This window comes from Mercenaria mercenaria, chromosome 11, assembly GCF_021730395.1.
Source record: "Mercenaria mercenaria strain notata chromosome 11, MADL_Memer_1, whole genome shotgun sequence".
NCBI lineage: Eukaryota > Metazoa > Mollusca > Bivalvia > Venerida > Veneridae > Mercenaria > Mercenaria mercenaria.
This window is the reverse complement of record NC_069371.1, coordinates 21,443,432-21,467,516: the sequence shown is the minus strand read 5'-3', so window position 1 is coordinate 21,467,516 and position 24,085 is coordinate 21,443,432. Positions and strand designations below refer to the sequence as shown.

The window sequence follows — 24,085 nt, the reverse complement described above, 5'->3', positions numbered from 1 at the left end:
AATAGCTGGTAAGGGGACTGGTTTCCGGGTCATTGGTGAGTAGGTGACTGTGGAATTGTTTGGGGCTGGTTTGGGTGGGGCTTGTTTGTTTGTTGCATCAACGCAACAAATCAAAGATGTTTTGTTTGGTAAACCCACAGAACTAATCGTTATAATCAAATAAAAAGTCAGTAAGTGTACATTAATAACTAGCAAATGCACATAAGTAGCACGGCTATTAAGGCGGTACACTTTTGTGTTGTTAAAATTAATTATCATTTCTCACATAATTGCATTCAATCATACTAACCTTTCCATTATTAAAAGTTCAAAAACATCGCTTACGTCAAACCTGAACTTGATTCCACATAAAGTGTATGTATAATGTCATATTTGCTTGAGTTGTTCCAGCACAGGCTAACCCGATAGATAATGTCTGTAGTGCTGACTAGGCCTTCCATGGTCAGCTTTTAACGAGAATTTTCAAGGATTCTCTCCCTTAATTATTGACTGTGTTAAAGCAATTCCCTTCATATTGGATTTTCTCCCTTACATTACATAAAGTCATGACCCAAGTCAATAATTCTTTGTCATGGATTTTGCATTGATCTAAAAGTTTGCTTTGGGTTATACATGGTAATTAAGGTCGCATGTTACTTCATAGAAAGCTACAAAACATGTAGCCAGTTTTTACAAATCATGTTGTTTATAGGTTCATATGTAAAAAAAATTCTAGTAAAGATATAAAACATTTATGTAAAAAAGAAACTATTATGTTAGCTTATGATATTGCGAAATTCGTGTTGTCGTGTAAAAGAAAATGAAAACATTAAATAATTTCTTTTCTTTTCTTTTGAAACGTTGAATGTCGCTAAACAGTGATCCGAGAATTATTTCATAAACGAGCTTTCCCACAAAAACTTGCATAATAGTTTTTCCTCGAGAAAAACGAAACGTGTGTGAAGATACATGTACATGTATTCCGATTTTGTTTGAATGTTCTTGTCCATATAACGGTACTTTTGTTTAACTTTCACGCCTAGAAGTTTACTCTTTAAAACGTGATAAAATAGAGTAATAAACTAAACAATACTGTATTTGACAGGCAATGGCAAAAAAAAAAAAAAAAAAAAAAAAAACGAGCAATTTAACAAACTTAGAAAACACACATGTTAGTAAAACACGCACACACGTGTTTTATCAACTGGCCTTGATCCTAGGTTTTCCATAGAAATCAAGGAAAGAAAGAATCTATTAATTATGAATCAAGTTTCTGATTTTTGTGCCCCCCGTGAGTGGTGGGGGCATATAGATTTGGTCTTGTCCGTGCATCCGTGCGTCCGTCCGTGCGTCCTTTAGTCCGTCCGAAGTTCGTGACGCGCCTAGCTCGAAAAGTATTTGATACAAATTGATGAAACCTTGCATGAGTGTTTATCATGATATGAACTTGCGCACCTCCTGTTTTTCGTCTGGCTCCGCCCCCTATTTTCAGAGTTATGGCCCCTGAAATAGTCAAAAATGCACATTTTCACCTTGTGACATGCCTAGCTCAAAAAGTATTTGATACAGATTCATGAAAAACTTGCAAGAGTCTTAATCATGATATGAACTTGCGCACATCCTATTTTTCATTTGGGTCCGCCCCTTATTTTTAGAGTTATGGCCCCTGAAAAAGTCTAAAATACATATTTTCACCTTGTGATGCACCTAGCTCAAAAAGTATTTAATATAAATGGTTGAAAACTTGCGTAAGTCTTTATCATGGTATAAACTTGCACACCTCTAATGTTTTGGCTGGCTCCACTCCCTATTTTTAAAGTTATGGCCCCTGAAATAGTAAAAAAAATGCACTTTTTCACCTAATTATGTGCCTAGCTCAAAAAGTATCAGATGTAAATTCAAGAAACCTTGCTGGAGTCTTTATCGTGATGTGAACTTGCACACTTGGCATTCCTCTTGAGAATCTTAGCTCTTATTACAGAGTTATGGCCCGTGAAATAACCAAAATAGTGGATTTTTTTGTTTGTGATGCTCATAGCTCAAACAGTAAAGGGCCTAGAATAATGAATCCTTTTCATAAAATGATTGTTGAGGCTATACCCCATTAAGACTGCAAACATTTGAATTATTGGCCCTCATTTATGACAAATGTACCAGTGGGGGGGCACACCATGTGTCCTACAGACACATTCTAGTTCTTATCAGCATTGGTGTAGATCCGAACTCATCTTTTTTGAAATTAGCTCTGATTCACCTTGTCTACTTATCTATAGTGTCTAAGTTACCGTCTTGTATAATCATTGATATACATAAATCAAATATGCTATTCAGATATGTGCTTGTACATACTATACAATGTAATCATGAAATCAAATTTATCCGTGTAAACTAAAGTCTTCAGCTGTAAAGGTGGATATTTTGCAAGCTTTCCACGAACAAATCGTGACAAAAATGTAGGTCGTACTAAAGAGATAATCCTACCGTGCAAACTCACGGAAAGCACGCTATTATAAATATATATTTTTTTTTCAAGCTTGGATTTCATTTCTAAAATATAAATGATATTGCGCGTCTGTTAATTTCACCCTTTCTTTGCAAAGCGTGGAAACCATGTTGTGTCTTTTGTTTAAATAAATGTACACATTCTCTCCCACTCACCAGCTTTCAAGGAGCGCCTAAATTACACCATTTCATAAGAAAACTATTCCTTGGCGTAGTTTTTCTCCTGTCGTCGAATGTTTCAATATGCCAAAGAGTTTAGCTTTCAGTCAGAAAAACTGTAATTTATGTTGATTCGTATTGTTCTCATAAACAGTTTGGTGAAAAATCAAAGCTCTGTTCTATTCTGCTCTGCTCATTTTTTTTCAATTTTTTGACTAAGAGACAATTATGAACATTATTATTTCAAAAGACTATATTGAATCGTACGTCAATTGTTGGTATATGCAGTTTCGTAAATCGTTACATCGTTTAAGTTACATCAGAACTTTAAGAAATCCACAAGTTTTTATTTCTTGATACACTTTGAAGTTAAATGGAAGCAAGAAGCCTTTACCCTATTACACTTTTAATTATACTATTGTATTGTTTATAAAGTCACGAATACCTACATATGTGATAATAAATTGTCATGCTTTGGAAAATATAATTTATTTGCCTCTAAAATAAAAGAAATTGAAAAATTTAGTGATTTTCACTATATGTTCAATATAAGTGATGGTGATATTTTTTAAACACAATTGGAAGCAAGAAGATGTTAAGTCAGAATAAATATTTTCATATCAAATTGAAGAGAAGAAATTGATGTATACTGTCATATCTGGTAAAATATTCACAAACCAAAACACATATTTGAAATTTATCATTGAAAATAAATTTCCTATATAATCTTTTGCTCAAAGTAATATCAGCACGGAAACCAATATTGAATATCGGATAATTTTCAAGGGGGACAACCTACTACGATAAGCCAGTCAAATATAATAAAAGCTGGGGATGGGTTGTATGTCACCTTATTTTACTAGCTAGATGTTACACTTAGTTAAACCTTATTTCATATAATTCATTCTCCGTGTAAAACTTATTTTGGCATATCCTCATAATTTTAGACTTGTTAACGCTTATTATGACTAAATCCCTGTCAGTTGTTTGTACAACTATATATAGTCTTTTTCTCTAGTCATTCAGAGTATTGTAAGTAGTATCCATATGTATATTCTATTTACTGTCAAATGTTACCTTTCTAGTCATTAAGGTAAATATAAGTATTTGTATCTATTGCAAAACTTACTTATTCTAATTATGAATTTTATAACAACCAACTATATGCATTCCACACTGATGTTTTATTTGTTATGTTATACTGTTATAGTCTCATGCATGTAATATGCCATGACTAAATGAATAAACTTGAAACTTGAAACTTTATTTTCGTTTTCTATTAAGGTTAATACCTAGAAATATATACAAGTCGCTGCCTTATGACTGCTACCTTTGAAATAAAACAACTACCTTAAAATAATAATAAGGTAAAATCTAATTGTAAAGTATAAAAAAACTCTGTTTCACCATGATACGCCTTTAAAATGTTTCCAATGATATATAAATACACCTTTAAAAATCTTGAAGAATACAGTAAACATGGACATGATGAAACTGTTTATTCTATTTGAAATTTTAAATTAATAGTTGTCGGATTGTGGTGGGGCTTGGTGCATGTGTGTGATTGTGTTCAACTGAAATGAAATTATCCCTACTTCTTTTGAAAATTCGGACACAGTGGTTTTGTGGAATTTTCTGCGTGCTAGTTCATTCATTCCATTAATACAACTTGATGTTGTGGACTCATGAATACAGCGGCAAAGAACACTTTTTATAAGTGTCACGCCAACCTATTCACATACATAAAGTGCATTCAAGCAATACTGATTTGTAAACGTTACCTAAACAATAGCTTTTCTATTATTAAGATTTCTTTTGCTGACCTCAAAACCGAACTGTTATAGTTACCTTGATACATTTCTTCTGCTTATGTTTAGAAAATAACTATTTTTTCTCTTTTTTTCTCATGATTTGGTATAAGCCACGGTAACCACAGACTGACTATTATTTATTCATAATTCGCAATTCATAATATTATTTCAAAGGTAAAATGCATAATACAACCATTTCATGTATCAAACCAAGGGTGTATCCAGAGGGGTACGACGAGTGCGACAGCAACCCCCGGTATCGGCAAAATAAGGAGTTTATTCTTTTAACATAAGTTTTAACATTTTACTATTTCCATAATTATGTAAGTTTTCGGCTAGCTAAGCTCGCAAAACATGTCTGTGTTTTGTATGTTAGTTGTCGGCTATGCAAATAACAATAAACAAACATTTTTTTCGATAGGCCTTAACACTAAAAGAAGTGGAATAAGATCTGTAAAGACTTTGATAGATGAAACACAAAAAAATAATTTTGATCTCGTTATGTTATATTGCAGTAAAAGCGATTGTGCGATCATGTACCTTTTTTATATGTATTTAATTATTAGACCCTGCATTTCATATTTGAAATACTGTACATACAAACATAAAGGAAACATGTTTATGTGTTTTAACCGTTGTATTATGTATTTAATTTACAGATATATGTATAGGTAAACACAGTGTAAATGTGCATACCACTAGAAAAAGTTTTTTAACAATCAACTCATAACAATTAAATACATGTATAAATGTACATGTAGCTCTACATACACAATTAACGAATATATTTAGTAAAAGTAAACATATCTGCTGAGCATTTTCTCCATTAAATGTAAATGTCTAATTTAAAGATAAAATATTTTACCAAAAGAAAGACATTGGATATAATATCTTTAAATAATTCAAACAGAAGTCTACAGCAGAACGTAGTGATCAAGCGTGAGAGTACACGAGTGATACCCACAAGCTCAGGTGCGTAGGAAGGTATTAGGCATTGAGGCAGCTAAGGAGGTCGATGAGAGATGGGGGGCCCCCTCTTGATATTCGAATTTTTGAGCCATTGAGCATTACATGATGTCAGCTCTGGATTTTTGTCTTGAGATTAGGCCGATTGTTTAACATGCAAAGTTAACAATACGCAACCGTTCTTTCATTCATTTTCTACGCATGGTAGGTAGCATTTTATGTTTTTTCCTTGCCTACTCATTTCGGTTTGTTTTGTTTCGTTTATTTCTTCCTATTTATTCAAATTAAACATGTTGCAAGTAAGTAGGCCAGTTTCAGTTGTCACCTGAACATCCTCTTCGTGAATAGTTTATTCAGCCCTTCGAATGCAGCTGTGAATTCGATGGCCATTACCATAACTTGCCGAAATATTGGAGGCAAAGTCGCGGCCATCGCGGACTCGGCTCTTATCACTGAAGCTTGCATCTACTAGGCAGTTTGCTCTACCAGTTATAAAGACAGTACCTCAGCTATAGAACACCAGACAGAAAACTGGTATGTGAGTTAAAAGAAATAAATGATGAATTTAAATTTATTATAAATTGTTTAATTCCGTAATATTTGGATAACTTATATTGCTCTACCTATTTTGCTCGTTTTTTTGGAGATTAGTACCATTATTTGCATAAGTCAGATAAACTCCGCCCCGCCAGGTCGAATAAAACGCACAATAACAGAAAACCCACACTTCTGCGCAGACGTGTATTCTTTTTGTTTGTTTGTCTAAATATGGTTCGTGATATTTTGTTTATGGACGGTTCGTCCTTATTTGGTAAAATGAGTGTTACCGTACAGAAGGGAAACTAGTTCAAAATACTTTAAATTACAAATTAGTTTCCCGTTTATTTAGTAGACAGTTTTTAGGTTTTCCAAATGCTACGGTTATTTGTAGTAATTATCATTTCAGTGTTTACTGATAAGTTTATGCAACCGTTTTAGGCTAGATCCTAAATAGCGATTTGTGTGTGAAAATGTGTACACTGTCTATATGCAAACTGTGCTTGGTTGACAATAACTTTGCGTTCTACAACGGCCGTAGATATCGTCGAACCTTTGACACGCTTTTGTTAAAATGCACACTGAAACGTACGTGTAACAAAGCAACGTATTTTGTCTTAAATCAAACTAACTACAAGAGTTTTGTGTCTGTTCTCCCCTTTTTCTCAATGACTAACGGGGAGAGAAAAGAAATTATAATAGCGCAAATAGCGTGTTTAGTTACAGTTTTACATTAAGCTGTCATTGTTCACAAAACTATTACAGCGGTGACCAACTGAACAAAGAGAGGCTGGTATTGAAAACGGAGGTATTGAACATAAAGAATTGATGTTGTCTAGATCTAATTAATCATGCTCTAAACTACATGAGAAGTAACTATATATTGTTGTCAATGTTGGTACAATATCGTGTGAAACTTAATCAAATCTTTAACATCACTAAGTTAACAATTATGCTCCTGTCAAACATGAATTTTCTTTGTCTTTTAAACGCCGAACAAGGTTTATTTCCACCATTTGACAACCACCACCCTAGAAGTAAGAGGTACGCGTACGTGTATATTTAATTAAGTTTTTATGTAAAGTATAAAATTTATTGTCGCTTTAAAGAAAAGTAATTGCTTCGTGGAATTAAACTGTAAAGGTAGTAACGTTTAGTAGCCAACATTATAGACTAACGGATAAAGACGGAGTAAGAAAGAAAGTATAAGGAAGGTGTAGGAAGGAAAAGAAAGAAAAAAACAAGTAGAAAAGGATAAGGATATTGTAGGAAGAATAAGGAAGATAATCTCTTTTATCAAAGATTCTAAATATAATATTTTTGAAGTACTGGCGTATGGTAAATCGTTCTAACACTTCCGTAGGTGTAATGAGGAAACAGAAAAGATAAATTACAGATTGATTTAGGTGACCTGAAGGTGCCATAAATAATCTGTTCTTAACTTAAAATACGGAATTTAAAAATCATGTATCGACCACCTTGTCTTGTGCGAGTCATTTACATATGGTCTAGCAAACACACAATATGAGTTATATAAGACAAGGGGATATTATGATTCATAGCGTGGACCTTGGTCAGCTTACGTCTGGGTCTAGGTTAGGCTCGAACATAAACCATTACGATAGTATGGAGTCAGCAGTTACTGATAGTGGAGAACACTATGAAACATTGGGAAGACTCAGAAACAACACAGGATGCTGCAGCGGGTCGACAAATCAGCCGAGTGATATAAACACTAGCCAGAAAACATACACAAGATATATAAGACCCTGTGGAAACTTTTCAAATCTCAATGGAAATAATAACAGTGTGGCAAAGACGACTAATGAAACAATACCAGTCCAGTTAAGGACTCTTAAGAAAAGGAGAAGGGTAAGGTCCAAATGTCGAACGAGAAATGTTATTTTCGGTTTCATAGGAGGATTAGTTATTGGGTTTGTGATAGCTTCCGTTTGTTGGTTAACAATTGACCGGCTCAAGGAAAATAAAATTGTGTGTGAATTTGTTGAAAAGGCAAACGATGAGAAGGAAGAAGACAAAGATAATAATAGGACGAAGATTTCTTCAAAAGCACACAGTACTCAAACGACCTCACACAGCCAAGTTACAACACCCAAAGAACTAGGTAAAAGTACAACTTCCAAATTAAACTCGCTTACGTCGAAACCAGTCAGACCGTCACAAGGTACATCCGTTTATACAACGGTGCCAAAAGTAACATTGCAAAATGTTTCTAATACAGAACTGCCCATAACTAGTCAAACATCAACCAGTGGGTTATCATCGACTACATCGAATGCCATTTCAACGGCTACAGATCCAATACCGAAATCTTCTAGTGTTATAATGTTAAACACCACATCAACTGGTCAAACAACAACAAGTCAGACATTATCAAATGCTGAGACCACTGATACACACTGGGTACCGACTGTGTCATCCGACAGAGCCATAACATCTAGCACAAAGACAGACGGACAACAGACTAGATGGTTCTCATCTGCTTCGCGAAACGTCACTGAAACTAGCACACATACTTCTACAAATGCTGAAAACATAACTCCAGAACAAACTGAAGAAGATGGAACGAAGTTTTTTAGTTCATCTGATAATCCTTTTAAGGAATCATCTATTACCACGTCATCAATTTTAGAAACCCAGTCATTGCAGCAGACGACGGATCATCCGAAAGAATTTAATTCATCTAATGAAAAAAATGTAAGTTACAGTAGTAACGCGTCCACACCAACATTTTCGACAGTAGCAGTTTCTTCTGTTATAAAGTCGTCTACGCCAGGACCAAGTTCAGCTGAGACATCTTCTTTTGAAAGTCAGCCACAATCACCACCAACAGCTTCTATGCCAACAAGTCAGTCATCTCCGACACAACAGACTGCTGTTGTCGGCAAAAGAAGTGTTCAAGGTATGTACACACACATAAAATACTGTTAATACTTTAGATATAAGGTCCGGTATAAACATGTGCATTTATTGATAGTGACCACGTAACAATTCTTGTTATTTTGCCAAGATAATACGTTATATTAAACAAAAAAAAAAACAAACAAAAAAAAAACAGAGGTCCGGAACGGGTATTGTAAATTTGTTATCTTAGAAGACCGGAAAAAACTTGAAATCTCTATCAAGGGAAATTTGGTGTTCTCGGAAATCGTCATCAGGTGATCAGAACTGTAACAGTATCCAAGCGGCAAATATTCATTCTCCCGTTACTTTGTTTTTATGTACATACAGATGGAATGTTGTTGAAATGCCTTTAGCTTCCAAATACACATTAATGAAAGTTTCTTTAAAATTTATGATTTTTTTGAGAATGACAATTTAGAACATTTTAAATTCGGACCGCGTTTCATGCTTTTTGGTCCATTCTTCACTCCTTTAATCAAATACATTACATGTACATTTTGTACATGACGATGCACCATTTTATTTTGTCATGATCCATTTTATTGTAGGCGGCCATGTCTATATCCGATGGGGAAGTTTGTCGTGTCCGATGCAGGCGGAACTAATGTATAAAGGTCAGAACTGTTTTCTATGAATAAGACCTCAGTATCAAAGACAAAAGGTACTGGTGTTCAAATCTATTACCTAAATTTTGATTAAATGACGGAGGGACGGTAGTTAAAAATAGTGCGTCTGATGCTGAGGTCATTTGCTCTCTATCAAAAAGACACATTGGCAATAAAGTTAAAAGTAGTATCAATTACAACATATTATATCACGCTTCTTGGAGACTTTATGACCATGTGTACGCTATTACATCTGTCGGATTGAGTAGCAGCCCACTTAAAGTTAATTCAAAAACACGTTCCGACAGTTTTCCGTTAACCCTCCGGAGATTTATCTTGAATTTGAAAATATTTGCAACCACAGGAGTATGACACCAAACAAGGAAGAAGAATCTCCTAAATTTATTCATACGGCCTCAACATTTATCTCCCTTTAGCGATCTATATCTGTGTGTAGTTACAAGCACTGTGGTTTTGTTTCATTTGCTTGAGATTTGACAGAACTTGTAAAAAGTACGAATGTAATACAAGAGGCTGAAATGGGTCTCAGTCGCTCAACTAAGGACGTTAACTGGTTGTTCTTTTTTACCACTATTATTGTTTCTTCCCCCCCCCCCCCTTAATTCTTGCTGACGGACCCCAAAATGCATAAAAATAAGAAATTTGTGAGAAGTCGAGCCAAGAGTGCCATAGATCACATTTGCGGATCTGTCTAAGGATACTACGTACATACTAAGTTTAGTGACGATCTTTCAGGCAGTTCATGAAAATTTGTTTAAAGGTATTCCTATTTTCCAGCTGTGGTGGTACCTAATAATCCGAACCATCGAAAGGTCCATTCATGGATGATATGGAACAAGCTTTTGTCACTAGAAAAAAATCCTCTTAAGTTTTTGTTCTGTTTTTATCTGTGGCGGCCGCTAAAAAGGAAGCAAACAGAACTATTTCAACAAACTTGAGAGTCTATGCAAGAAGGCATCACACTATGTTTGAAGAGGGTCAATCACTGTTCATGAGAAGAAGTGATTTGATTGTTTTTCTATATTAAGCTCTTGCAGTCAAGAAAAACCTTTTGAACAAACTTGAGAGAGTACTATACAAGGATGCTACAGACCAGGTTAAGTGAAGATCCATCTAGGGGTTCATGAACAAAATTGAGCAAGTTCCATATAAGGATGCTAGAGACCAAGTTGATGATCCATTAAGTGACTCATGTGAAGAAGTTATTTCAGTGTTTTTTGTTTTTTTTTCTATTTCTAGTGCTGGTGGCCTCTGAAAAGGCTAAGCACAACCATTTGAAAACAAACTTGAGGGAGGCCCGTGCCAAAATGCTACATACCAAGTTTAGTGTAAATCTGACTGTTAGTTTTAGAGGAGATGATGATAAAGAAAAAATGCTGACGCAGTCAACTTAAATAATAGCTCAGCCTGAACAAAGTTCAGATGAGCTAAGAAAGGCAACAACCGTTTGAAGATAGTATCTCATCAAATTTCATATTTAACAATACACTAGTATGTCACCTTAAGCTGTAGTGTACAAATATGTCATAACATAGGCAAACTTCAAGACTAGCCTGGAGTAGATTTACGAAACTTTCTAGTGAAGTCATTTTGGTCACACGTGGCCAGCGCTTTTTGCTGGACCATAGCAGGTATCCACAACTGACTTCCTGGTTCCAGTCTTTTATATCAGTCATAAATGAAACATTCCTAATATCAAGTAATGGTAAATTATTACCTTTGTATGATTGTAATTTCAACTATCTTAGGTTATGCTGCTGGTGGCCATTGGCAACATCAAGGTGGAGCCACCAATACAATATGTCTACCGGATATTCCTACATGGGGTAACTATAGTGACAAAGAAGATGGGGATCGTAACTTGATCTATGGAACAGAATATGCTAGCACTGATGCGTCGTTCTTAGCAACTACAGGTAAGCATATAATGTGTACAACTGGTTCCTTAACTTTGATATCAATAGACGTTGTTAATTTATGCACTAGACGTTCCACCGAGACACATGAAATGTCTCTTTTGAGCGCGTGGCTGTGTTTTGTAGTTTGAGGGCCCTTGAGTATTCTATAGGATTAAAGGTCGTTATCTGTTTTTTCAGGAAAGAAAATGAGGTATAAAGATGTACCATGTAGTGTTTGCCAAGCAACCGGAAGACTGTCCCACGTGATGATACCCGGAAAGACGGACTGTTTTCCTGGCTGGACACAAGAATACAGAGGTAAATCTATACAATCTATCTCGTCGAATAACTGAAGTTATTTTCAAATTGATTATTTAAAATGTTTGAAGATCTATTCAATCTTTTTATCAGACTCCGTTTCGAATTTTTTATACAGCATACAAGTGGTCCTTGACCACGGTACAACTTAAAAACAATGAAACATATTATTAAATATTTACAGGGTATCTCATGGGAAGTGGGTACATACAAAATCATGCATCGGAATTGATATGTGTGGATTCTAGTCCCGACCATGTGACCGGAAGTGATGCAGCAAAGGGCGGGAATTTCTTATATTTTGCTGAAGTGCGAACCGGATCACTGCCGTCTACAACTTACGTGAATGGACGAGAACTAGCTTGTGTCGTCTGTACATTGTAGCAAATGAAAAATATAAGCGTGATGCGTTCGATTTGTCCCTTGCAGTCCCCACCGGTTAATATGGAAGATCCTTCAAAAGGATTTTAAGTCAGTTTAGTCGATTCAATTCCAGAAGTCAATAACACCCAACAGATCACATCCGAAAGATTTGGAGAGTCTAGCTCCAGGTGGTGTTTAAACCATTTTCACTTGTGAGACCAACGCATACAGATCTAGTAACTTGCTTCCCGATTGGAAAGTAAAATCACCATTTTTAAAATGTCTGAATGCAATATAGGGTATGCATGGCTTACTTAAAATCAAGTGTATTATGTTTCCAAATTTTGTTAGAACTTGGCAGGGAGTATCAGGATAAGTTTGTATGAGAGGTACATATAAGAAAACATGGCACAATTGGATTAAACATGTCGAAAAATCATACTTGAATCTATTTTGAAACCTTAAAATGAATTTTGTATCACAAAAAAAGAGCATGTGCTAGATTTTGTAGATAAGACTCTAAACTCAACAAATTCAAACATGAGTTCAAGATCCATTGAAAAGTACTTTTTTATGAAGCACAGTTCATTTTTGTTATGATATTGAAGGTTCTTACTCTATCATCAAAAGCCACTTTCCCAGCTTTTGAAAATCTGGAGTAAAACTCCAGTTGCCCCTCCGAGCATTACTTGGTCCGACACCTGGGTAGTATCACCGACTGTTCCTAAGCTAGGTGCAGGACTTCCTCACATGAAGAATTCTACACACATTGGTGCGGGGAAAGTTATTCAAACCAAACACCTAATTTTTTGATTTGATTAAATCCGAGTAAAAGAAGCTAACAAATTAAGAAAGTATTAATTTTGTTCAGACGGAACTTTGATTACTTGCGTATTTAAGGCTTGATATTTATCTCCCACCTTTCTACTCCTCGGGTTGGAATCAAATCAATTTTTACAATAACATTGAAGTGACAAACGGATCGCCCAACTGAGTAACTGGGCCTACAGCCTCTTAGTGTTTACAGGCTTTTCCTCCGATTTGACCGGGTTACCTAGTTTTTGACCCCACATGACCCAAATTTGAACACAGCGCAAAGATCAAAAAGATAAACATTCTGACCAAGTTTCGTGAAGATATTATCAAAAATATGGCCTCCAGAGTGTTAACAAGCTTTTTGTGATTCGAGCACATGACCTAGTTTTTGACCCCACACGACCCAGATTCGAACTTTACCTAGGGATCATCAAGATACTTTCATGAAGATAGGGTCATATACTAGTGTGACCTCTAGAATGTTAACAAGCGTTCATTTGATTTGAAAGGGTGACCTAGTTTTTGACCCCACATGACCCAGTTTCAAACCTGGCCTAGGGATCATCAAGACAAATATTCTGACCAAGTTTCATGAAGATTGGGTCATAAATCTGGCCCCTACAGTGTTAACAAGCTTTTCCTTTGTTTCGAGCAGATGACATAGTTTTTGAATCCACATCACCCAGATTCAAACTTGGCCTTTGAATCATCAAGATAAACATTCTGACCAAGTTTCATGAAGGTAGAGTCATAAATGTCACCTCAACAGTATTGACAAGCTTTTCCTTTAAAGAGAATTCCTATAGTTTTTTTCCTTTCATAGAAATTTTTTAAATTCACATATACGATAGGAAAATTTGTACTGAAAACAATGAACAAATAAAAACAATAGGTCACCAGGCTTGTTTTTGTGAAAAATTGTTTTGAACACACCCACTGTTGTTGAAACTGCTAGCGATTTTTCAACATTTTCATAATTTTCTGCTTTTTTATAAATACCAACCAAAATATACATCAAGGCAGCACAATAAGGTTTTTTTCTTTTTACAGATTTTATTATATACTTATTTGATATCATAGTCATATTTGTAATACTCTATCCTTACAATAATGGGTACAAATGAAAAAAAATATTGTTTCATATTTACTTTTGTGAACTTTTTTCAGTGAAAAATACCCATAGTGAAGAATATATTTTTAAATTTTGAAAAAATTCTTTCATAGAATTTTTTCCTGTTTTTCTTTTGTATAGATAATCGTATTGTGAGCATAAATATGGCTAAAAATGTATGGGTCACCAGGCTAAATTTTATGTTAAGACCGCAAGAATACAACACCTGTTCGGACGGAAAATGGCGCGAACCTGGCCAAATTGATTACATGTATGTCTGCTAGAAGTAAAAAAAAATTTTTTAAAATTCTTAATTCTTTCTATAATTGAATACTAAATAAACTGAAAGGTGATATTGTCTTATCAGTACTAAGTCAATTATCTTACATTATATGAACAACACTGTCTTTGTACCAAAATGCGATGTGAAAACACAACCACAAAAATAGCAAGATACCTGTCAGGCATGATACTTGTCAATACAACATAAACCAGTATCAACATTTGATTACTGATAAAACTTATCAAAAATGTTATTTCATTCAAGATTCCTCATATTTAAGATTGTCTGTAACATGTTTCAACAAATGTTGACTTCAGTTCAGTTTTCCATAGAAAGTGTCGGCTGCGCAGAAAGATGCGCATAAAAAACTATCGGAATTCCCTTTAATTTGATCCGGTGACCTAGTTTTTAACCCCACATGACCAAGATTCTAACTTGACCTAGAGGTCACCAAGACAAACATTCTGACCAATTCTCATGAGTTTCAAACTTAAAATGTGGTCTCTAGTGTTAACTACATTTTCCTTTGGCCTAAGATCAACAATATAAACATTCTGACCAAGTTTCATGAAGATTGGGTCATAAATCTGGCCCCTACAGTGTTAACAAGCTTTTCCTTTGTTTCGAGCAGATGACTTAGTTTTTGAATCCACATCACCCAGATTCAAACTTGGCCTTTGAATCATCAAGATAAACATTCTGACCAAGTTTCATGAAGGTAGAGTCATAAATGTCACCTCAACAGTATTGACAAGCTTTTCCTTTAATTTGATCCGGTGACCTAGTTTTTAACCCCACATGACCAAGATTCTAACTTGACCTAGAGGTCACCAAGACAAACATTCTGACCAATTCTCATGAGTTTCAAACTTAAAATGTGGTCTCTAGTGTTAACTACATTTTCCTTTGGCCTAAGATCAACAAGATAAACATTCTGACCAAGTTTCATGAAGATAGGGTCATAAATGTGGCCTCAAGTGTTAACAAGACTTTCCTTTGATCTGGCCTACTGACCTAGTTTTTTAACCCACATGCCCCAGTTTCAAACTTGACCTAGAGATTATCAAGACAATCGGACCAAGTTTCATAAAGATTGGGTGACAATCATGACCTCTAGAGAGTTAACAAGGCAAATGTTGACGGATGCTTGCAATGACTGGTCACAATAGCTCACCTTGAGCACTTCATGCTCAGGTGAGCTAATAAAATACAGAAAACAAGAGATCACAAAGTGATCTTGGCACCCACCATTGTGTCATTTTTGAATGTTCCAAATTTCAAGACTAGCTCAAAATCCTAAACTATGTCAGAATCCAGGTCATTAAAGTCCTTGGATCCAGTGACCTCTAATACCAGTTGGTAATTTTGGCCCCATACAAGGTACTTACATACCAAATATCAAAGAGTTTGGTCAATATATGAATGTGCTATGAGCAAAGCACAAATATGTCACTAGGTCAAAATCAAGGTCAAAGTTCATTTCTGTACACAAAACTGTGCATGTGGTCCATGCATGTGGACCAAATTTGAAAGCTGTTGATTAAGAAATGTTAAAGTAGGTCACTAGATCAATTTCAAGGCCAAAGTTCATTTCGGTACACAAAACTATGCCTGTGCTTCAAATTTGAAGCCTGTAGCTTGAGAAATGTGAAAATAGGTTACTAGGTCAATCAAAAGGTCAGTTCATTTCGGTACACAAAACTATGCATGTGGTCCAAATTTGAAGGCTGTAGCTGGAGAAATGTGAAAGTAGGTCACTAGGTAAAAATCAAGGTCAAATTTTATTTCGGAACACAAAACTATGCGGGTGGTCCAAATTTGAAACCTGTAGAATGAGAAATGTGAAAGTAGGTCACTAGGTCAATCTAAAGGTCAAAGTTCATTTCGGTACACAAAACTATGCATGTGTTCCAAATTTGAAGGCTGTAGCTGGAGAAATGTGAAAGTAGGACACTAGGTCAAAATCAAGGTCAAATTTTATTTCGGAACACACTATGCATGTGGTCCAAATTTGAAGCCTGTACCTTCAAAAATGTAAAAGTAGGTCACTAGGTCAAGATCAAGGTCAACTCATGTCAAGGTTCATCTAGCCACTTAAAACTATACATGTAGTCCAAATTTGAATGTTGTAGGTTAAAAACAAAAAAGTAGGTCACTAGATCAAAACAAGTGACCTTGACCCTAAACAAGAGAGAGGACACCATTAATGAGTTATATGCATTTTTTTCTCATTACAGAAACAGAGAATGCACATATAATTACTTATATTATAACTAATAATTAAACCCATACCCTAAGCAACAGAGATGACACCATTAATGAGTTACATGCAATTATTAGATTTTTCTTATTAATATAACTAATAATTAAACCCAGAAATCTGAGTACTAAGCAAATTAATCATCAATCTACTGGTGTAGTCTATTCACTGCTGAGGTGTAATAGGAAAATAATGAACAACTTGAATCATTATCTCATTACACGGCTACTAAACGCTAGCTCCACCACCAAATTGTGGTGATAAGGAAAAGAGCTATTGACATTTCCGTGGTGCAGCTACCGCCCGTTTCTACTTGAAAACACGTAAGTAAAATTTATATTTTATCTTATATTTTTATTGATTAAAGTTTTTTCGAAAATCGAAGAATGTAGTTCCGTGTAACAACACTTTAACTAGAGGTTGGCTGTAATTTCATTAAAATATTATGCAAATTGTGGTGCCGGGAGCTTTTCTCCCGAATTTGACAGTGGCATATTTTCATATCGGCTAGTATTCGAACACCATTCCGATGATAAGACACACTGTAAAAACATACCTGCGCATGCAAATCGTGTAAAACTGAATTACACGTATTCCCATACACCAAAGAATTACGAAAAACACAGTAAAAAGTTAAAACACAGACTATTTTTGAAAATGGTGGCGCTATTACTCAAGTGGTGGCGCTATACAGTAGTGGTGGCGCTGTTGTATATGATTAGTGGCTGATATATTTAATTTTAAAATATGAAAATGTCTGACTGCAAGCCACGGAAATTTCTACAATAATTGATGTTATCAACCTATCCCACACTACACCCAAATTACGTTACTCAACAAAATACATGTAGTAACCTCTACATGACCGCAAAATAATCTACATGTATATGGATTCAGATTATACATCTAAACTGTATTGATTAATCATATTTAATCGATTGGAATTGAAAATGTACTGCACTTTTCAGAAAGAATTGTGAAAGTAGGGTCTTTTGTTTACAAAACATGCAAACGACGTAAAAAACAAAGGCAAGTAACTTTCAGAATCTTAATATAACAAATAAATTCTACACAAATCTTTGTTTGAAATAAAAGTATTGCTACTATTTTTCATGACCTGAATTTAAATTACACTTACGTTAGTATTTAGGTAGAATATTTAAAGGTTAGAAATAATTCTACATTAACATTTTAAACAAAGGAAAATATTTACTTTGACTACAAGAGTCCCAAGGGTCTGTGAGTATTTTGTTCATTTTTTCTTGTATAGAGAATGTTTCATAAAGGTAAATAAACTATGATCGTGTTTTTTCTTTCTTTAATAACATAATTCCTTGCAGGAATATTATCAGTTAGAGAATGTTGGTGTTTGTTTTGTTTCGGATGCGTCAGCAGTTCGTATTACTGAATGCCGTAACAGCGCCACCACTACTGTATAGCGCCATCACTAGAGTTATAGCGCCATCACTTTTAAAAATCCTGGAATATTTCTTCTAGCCCGAGATTCTATTATTCATGGGTGTGCGTATATAGTTATTTATCATTTCTACACCATTTGCATGCGCAGGTATATTCTTACAGTGAGTCCAGTTATCGAAATGGTGTTCGAATACTGGCCGATATGAAAATGTGCCACTGTCAGATTCGGGAGAAAAGCTCCTGACACCACAATGTGCATATTATTTTAATGAAATCACAGCCAATCGCTAGTTAAAGAGTTGTTACACGGAACTACATTCTCCGATTTTTGAAAAAAGTTCTTTTAATAAAAATATAAGATAAAATATAAATTTTACTCACGTGCTTACATTTTTCAAACGGGCGATAGCTGCACCACGGAAATATCGATAGCTCTTTTCCTTATCACCACAATTTGGTGGTGGCGCTAGCGTTTAGTAGCCGTGCATTAGTGTCTGCAGACTTTGACCCTTCTACATGTAAGGCCATAAAAAACCAATTAACTATATGGAGGGCTACTGGATATAAAATTATATTAAAAATCAAAATAAACAAAGGGCCATAACTCACTCAAAAATCGTTGAACCAGTCCGATTTTCAGGGGACACAACTAGGGTATCTATACATCATTCTGACAAAGTTTGGTCAAAATCCCCCCAGTAGTTTCTGAGGAGATGCGAAAAGGAGAAATTGTTAACGGATGGAAGGATGACGGACCACGGACGCAGAGTGATTTGAACAGCCCACCATCTGATGATGGTGGGCTAAAAACAAACAAACAAAAGAAACAAAAAGGCTCATTTTGACAAAATTTATTTCATACTCAAATACAACAGTTATCATGTACCACAATGACCAGCAATCGTACATTATCCACATTCATGCTTTATTGGTATGTATATTTCTTACTTTTTAATAACTCTTGTACACTTTACTATACAGACAAGCACCACCCTATGCTCTGAAACGTAATTGTTTTTCTCAAAAACAAAGCAATTTTGCATCAAGATCAATTTTCTTCAATACATTTTGAACCTGAAGAAAAGATACCCAGAACAACTGATTCCCTCATAAACCAGATACTCTATGCTTTTAGGAAATTAAAAGATAATATGTTACCAAACTTTGACACAATATAAAGGTAACAACTTTCTTACATTACAAAAGGCAGTAAGTTTACAGATGGAATGTCAATAGTTAAATGTTGAAAAAATTACCAAGAGGGCCTTAAAGGCAACTGCCTTTGTTTCGACCCAAGATTAACCAATTTCCAGTTTGATCTAGATTTTTTTTAGGCAAACATCAGGCAGAAATGGACTTTTGTCACCATTTTTCTATGATATCACTTAGTTCATATGCAAGATGGCCCAGTTTTTAACTTGACCTATGTTTCATTAAGACAAACATTCTGGTAAGGCTTCATATTGATCAGGCAAAAATATGGCCTCATGAGTTTTTACAAGACTTTTCTAGGACACAACCTAGTGACCTAGATTTTAACTGAAGATGACCCAAATTCCAACTTGACCATGACTTCATTATGTAAATCTTTCATGAAGACCAGAATATTATGAGGACTCCAGAGTGGTAACCAAGTTTTTCTTTGATACCACCAAATGACCAAGTTTTTGACCCATGTTGACCTAATTTCAAAATGTTCCTAGATTTTATATAATAATAAAATACTGGCTGACATGGTTTCACAAAGGTCAAGTAGAAAATGTAGCCCCTGGAGTATTAATAACTTGTTTCTACAATTTCACCAACTTTTTACCCTAGGAGACCCAGTTCAAAGTGGACTTTATAAGATAAAACATATTGAGCATGTTTAATGAAGATCAGTTAAAAAATCTGGCTTCTAAAATGATAACAAAGTTTGTCTATAATTTTGACTAATGATAAGCTTTTAACCTGAAAAATAAAATGTGACCTCTAGAGTGCTAACAAGGTTTTGTCTATTATATGACCTAGTTCTTCAACCAAAATGACCCCGTATCAAAACAGCCTAAGATTTTATCAAGACAAATATTCTCACAAAGTTTCATTTAGATTGGGTTGTCATCATGACCTCTAGTCTTTACAGTACCATTGTTGACGTCACAAGCAAATGGACATAGGGCGATAACAATAGCTCGCATAGATTTTCCATAGACTAAGTATTTACAAAAAATACTAAATGACTACAAATGTTCAGTGTATTTACAGCAGGCTTTTTGTCAGACAAATATTTTCTTGTCACTAAGGGCTCGAGTCCAACTTTATCAGCTGAATGAATACATAATTAGATATATTACATGCGTAACTGTCAGTATTTTCAGTCATCTCACCTAATATCCTTCTTTGACAACTGCATTTTATTTTGTAAACTTCTGAAATATTCCATTCTATACAGACTTGAAATCAACATGTGATAATGATAATTATACACCATAAACAAAGATCTTGCTTTTATAAATATAAAAATCCTGTGAACAAAGCTTAATTAAATTATATACTAGACCCAAACTTCATAGTTGAAAAAATATAAACTATTTCTACATACCATGTTTATGTGTATTAACAATACTATATGCAAGTTTTACAATAGTACGCACTTAATACATGTATAGCTAACACAGTATTAATGTGTACTACCACTAAAAATCTGTAAGTTTTAACAGTCGACTGTTACAGCATGACATTAATTTTAATCATGAATGTAGCTCTACAAACAGAATTAATTTATGTATTTAGTAAAGTTAAATACATCTGATGTGGATTTTCTACATCTGATGTATATATCTATATCCAAAGGTAAACTATTTGTTGTAGATTTGGCATCATGTCAAATAATGTCTGTTTTGCCCAAAATACTTGTAGACAATAATTTGTTTATCAGTAGCAATAAAGAAAACAAACCATACACAACGCCTTGTTCATTCACAATCATGTTCTCACAATACTTTAGGCATTGGGCATCTTTAAAGTCACAAAACAACAATCTCTACAATGTTTTTTATATTTGCATCTCAGATAATAATATCTTTATTTAATTAATGAATTTTCAAATAATCTTATCCTTCCAATTTTGAAATTCAAATAAAACCTGCTATTGCAAAATTTTCTTTCACACAGATTCTATAATGATATTGCAGATCTGCCACAGTCTATCTATTTACAAAGCTTCAATTGATGAAGAATTTACATAATGAGGACAGGTGAACACAATGTTACGAACACGTATCATGTTTACGTTTCTATGTATTGCTGCGTATTCCAAGCGCCTGTTCTAACTCCATCCGTCTCTGCTGAACCTGCAAACATAGCAAAGTTCAAATTTTATTAGAATGAACGCAGACCATAAATTCAGTGAAAACAACACAATGAAAGAATGATATAACCTGTCTGAAGTCTAAATATTGTTCCAACACATACAAAATACACATAGGTAAATAATCCATTCAAAAATCTGAACTGAGGACAATTTAGTTATTTACTTACCACTTATGGCTTGTAGGGCATCCCATTATAAGTACTGTAAAATCATAGATTTTCTGCAAAGTATTTATTTTTGCTATATTCGATAGATTTCCTTTTCATAGGAAACAAATACCTGCAGAAATGTTGTAACATATAGCTCTTTATTTCTCACAAGTTGGGCGTACATCATTAATATTTGACCATGGGAAACATTTTCAATTTTAATGCTGCAAACTATTAGCCTCCTGAGAATATGAATTAACAAAACTGTAACCACTTTATTTGCCCCTGACAGCAGAATTTATCTGTAAATATTTCTTGTCACTATGGTCTTACACACAAGACAAAAATTCATTTAGAAAACATCAGCAGATTGGTTCCCTTTTCAAACGTTAAATCATATCTATGAAAAACATCTGCTTCTGACTCACCTTTCCATAGAAATATCTGCAGACGGCTTCTTGTGACCATGGTCTCACATAGTAATCGGAGTGTCTCTCTTCCTCCGGATTACCTGTTACATCTGTCATTGTCTGTAACAAATATTTCAGAAACGTCACTTGCAATGTTGACTTGAACAGCTTGTTTCTTTGTTTTGTATTTAATGTTGTTTTTCGACAGTATTATCAGTTATGAAACGGTGGACAGTTAACATAAGCAGTGTTCCCGGATTCAGTATCAGTATAAACCTGTTCTCTGCAAGTAACTGCCAACTTCCCCACATAAATCAGAGGTGGAGGACGAATGAATTTAGACACAATGTCTGTTATCAAAGCATCATGGAGAACATACACCCCACCTGGGGATCGTCTTCACGACCACCCAATCTGTAGACTTGTGCTCTCCCTACTGAGCTAAGCAGGCAAACTTTGACCTGAACAAAGTTTCAGTCTTCTTATTTTCTCAAATATATTCTAATTTTTGCAAATACTAAGCTATCTAACAATTTTCAAGCCCATTTTTTAAACAGCGTTACAGTTATGTAACAGTGGGCAGTTAACCTAACCAGTATTCTTGGATTACATAACAGTACATACATGCTCTCCGCCAGTCATTGCCAACTTCCTCAAATGAATCAGAGGTAGAGGAAGAATGATTTCAGACACAATGTCCTTTATCAAACTGTCATGAAGAACTAACACCTTGCCAGAGGATTGAACTCCCAACCCCGCTATCCTCCTTATTGAGCTAAGCGGGTGGGCAACTCGTAATATTACACAACTCCTTCTATAAATTGCCTAAATTGTCCTAAATTCTGCTGGGCTATTCAAAACTTTTCAACTATTTAAAAATTACAAAAAATATTATTTAGTTCTTATGTCATGTTATAAAACACTTACTGAATGGCTTTACTAGGTTAGAAATAATGCTGATATTGTTGTATCTAATTCTTAATGTTCCTTTTGGTATCATTTTAAGCTTATCATCAAAGGCACTAAAGGTATACCTTGAGGTCTCTTGTTTGTGAGATAAGCCAGTTGTTGATAAATTCTTGCGGATCCTTGGCAAAACTCAGGAAGAACTCTCGGTTTGTCTTCAACTGGTTTATTGTCTCAACGGTCTCATGTATCTGAAGTAATTATACAACAATGTTAAAAAAACAACTCTCAATATTCTGAGATAATACAATTTTCACTATTGTAGAAACATTACTTACTGACATATATTCAGGGAGCGAAATTTTATGTCACAAATCTAGAGAAACACCAAAAGAAGACATTTTGCATATGGAAAAGTTTGCATTTTTTAACAAGAGCACCGCCTACAGGCGCCAGCGCTTGTCTGCAAGTGCTGGTCAGTATGTAAGACAAGATGCCCAGGGGCAACATGCCGAGCCCGCCAACTGTCAAAAGGACTTCGAGTTGCATGCGACACCCTGTCTCACTGAGGCAAACATTTATGCCAAATAAAAAAAAGATTGCTTTATGCATGGCAAAGTTACGGCCCGGACAAGCTCTAAAATGACCTTTGACCACCAAGTGTGACCTTGACCTTTGAGACAGGGACCCAAGGTTTGCGCACAACACTCAGTCTCATAGAGGTGAACATTTACGCCAAATAAAACAAGAGCTGTCTGTTGACAGCGCGCTCGACTATTCCAAGCATTGATAGAAGTATAGGATCAAAATATTACCAGAGATTTTCCGACAAAAGAAAAAGAATAGATGAGACAAACAATGTACCTGCATTTGTGGATTTGGATAAGTCTTACACTATATGGCAATGTGTGACCATGATGGTATGCAAGTGTTCAAAGTTTCAAAGCCATATACCAAACAGTTTTAAAACAAAATATTGAATGGTATGCCAAACTTAACTAATTTTTATGTCAAACAAGAGCTGTCTCCATAGGATGACACATGCCCCCGATGGCACTTTGAATGAATATATAGTTATGGCCGATGTTAAGAGTTTAGGACCTTTGACCTACGGAACTGGGTCTTGCGCGCGACACGTCATCTTACTGTGTCACACATTCATGCGTAGTTATTTCAAAATCTATGCATGAATGACAAAGATATGGACCGGACACGCCTATCAATGCACTATCATGAAAAATGACCTTTAACATCTAAGTGTGACTTTGACCTTTGAGCTACGGACCTGGGTCTTG

At 35.0% G+C, this 24,085-nt stretch overlaps 2 protein-coding genes across 4 annotated transcripts in view; one reads left to right on the top strand and one right to left on the bottom strand.

The window, feature by feature from the left end:
• The first annotated feature begins 6,779 nt into the window (after positions 1-6,779).
• On the top strand, positions 6,780-12,538 carry LOC123532111 (uncharacterized). Its single transcript, XM_045313467.2, has 5 exons — positions 6,780-8,877; positions 9,428-9,493; positions 11,254-11,421; positions 11,602-11,721; positions 11,906-12,538. The coding sequence occupies exons 1-5, from the start codon at positions 7,479-7,481 to the stop codon at positions 12,103-12,105; spliced, it is 1,953 nt and encodes a 650-aa protein (XP_045169402.2). The 5' UTR covers positions 6,780-7,478; the 3' UTR covers positions 12,106-12,538.
• Positions 12,539-18,808: 6,270 nt separating this feature from the next.
• Positions 18,809-24,085, bottom strand: part of LOC123532112 (SWI/SNF-related matrix-associated actin-dependent regulator of chromatin subfamily D member 1-like) — a 117,917-nt gene continuing 112,640 nt past the window's right edge. For all 3 annotated transcript variants that reach the window (XM_053518708.1, XM_053518710.1, XM_053518709.1), the window contains 3 exons: positions 22,919-23,041; positions 21,903-22,004; positions 18,809-21,305 (listed from right to left, as the gene is read on the bottom strand). In XM_053518708.1, coding sequence (XP_053374683.1) covers positions 21,249-21,305; positions 21,903-22,004; positions 22,919-23,041 — 282 coding nt within the window. In that variant the 3' untranslated portion in view covers positions 18,809-21,248. The remainder of the gene's footprint in view (positions 21,306-21,902; positions 22,005-22,918; positions 23,042-24,085) is intronic.

Excerpts from the sequence above, each read along its gene's own strand:
- LOC123532111 (XM_045313467.2), top strand. The coding sequence starts at position 7,479 with ATGAGTTATATAAGACAAGGGGATATTATGATTCATAGCGTGGACCTT. Across the intron at positions 9,494-11,253 it reads GGCGGAACTAATGTATAAAG|GTTATGCTGCTGGTGGCCAT; the intron begins GTCAGAACTGTT and ends CAACTATCTTAG. Across the intron at positions 11,422-11,601 it reads GTCGTTCTTAGCAACTACAG|GAAAGAAAATGAGGTATAAA; the intron begins GTAAGCATATAA and ends CTGTTTTTTCAG.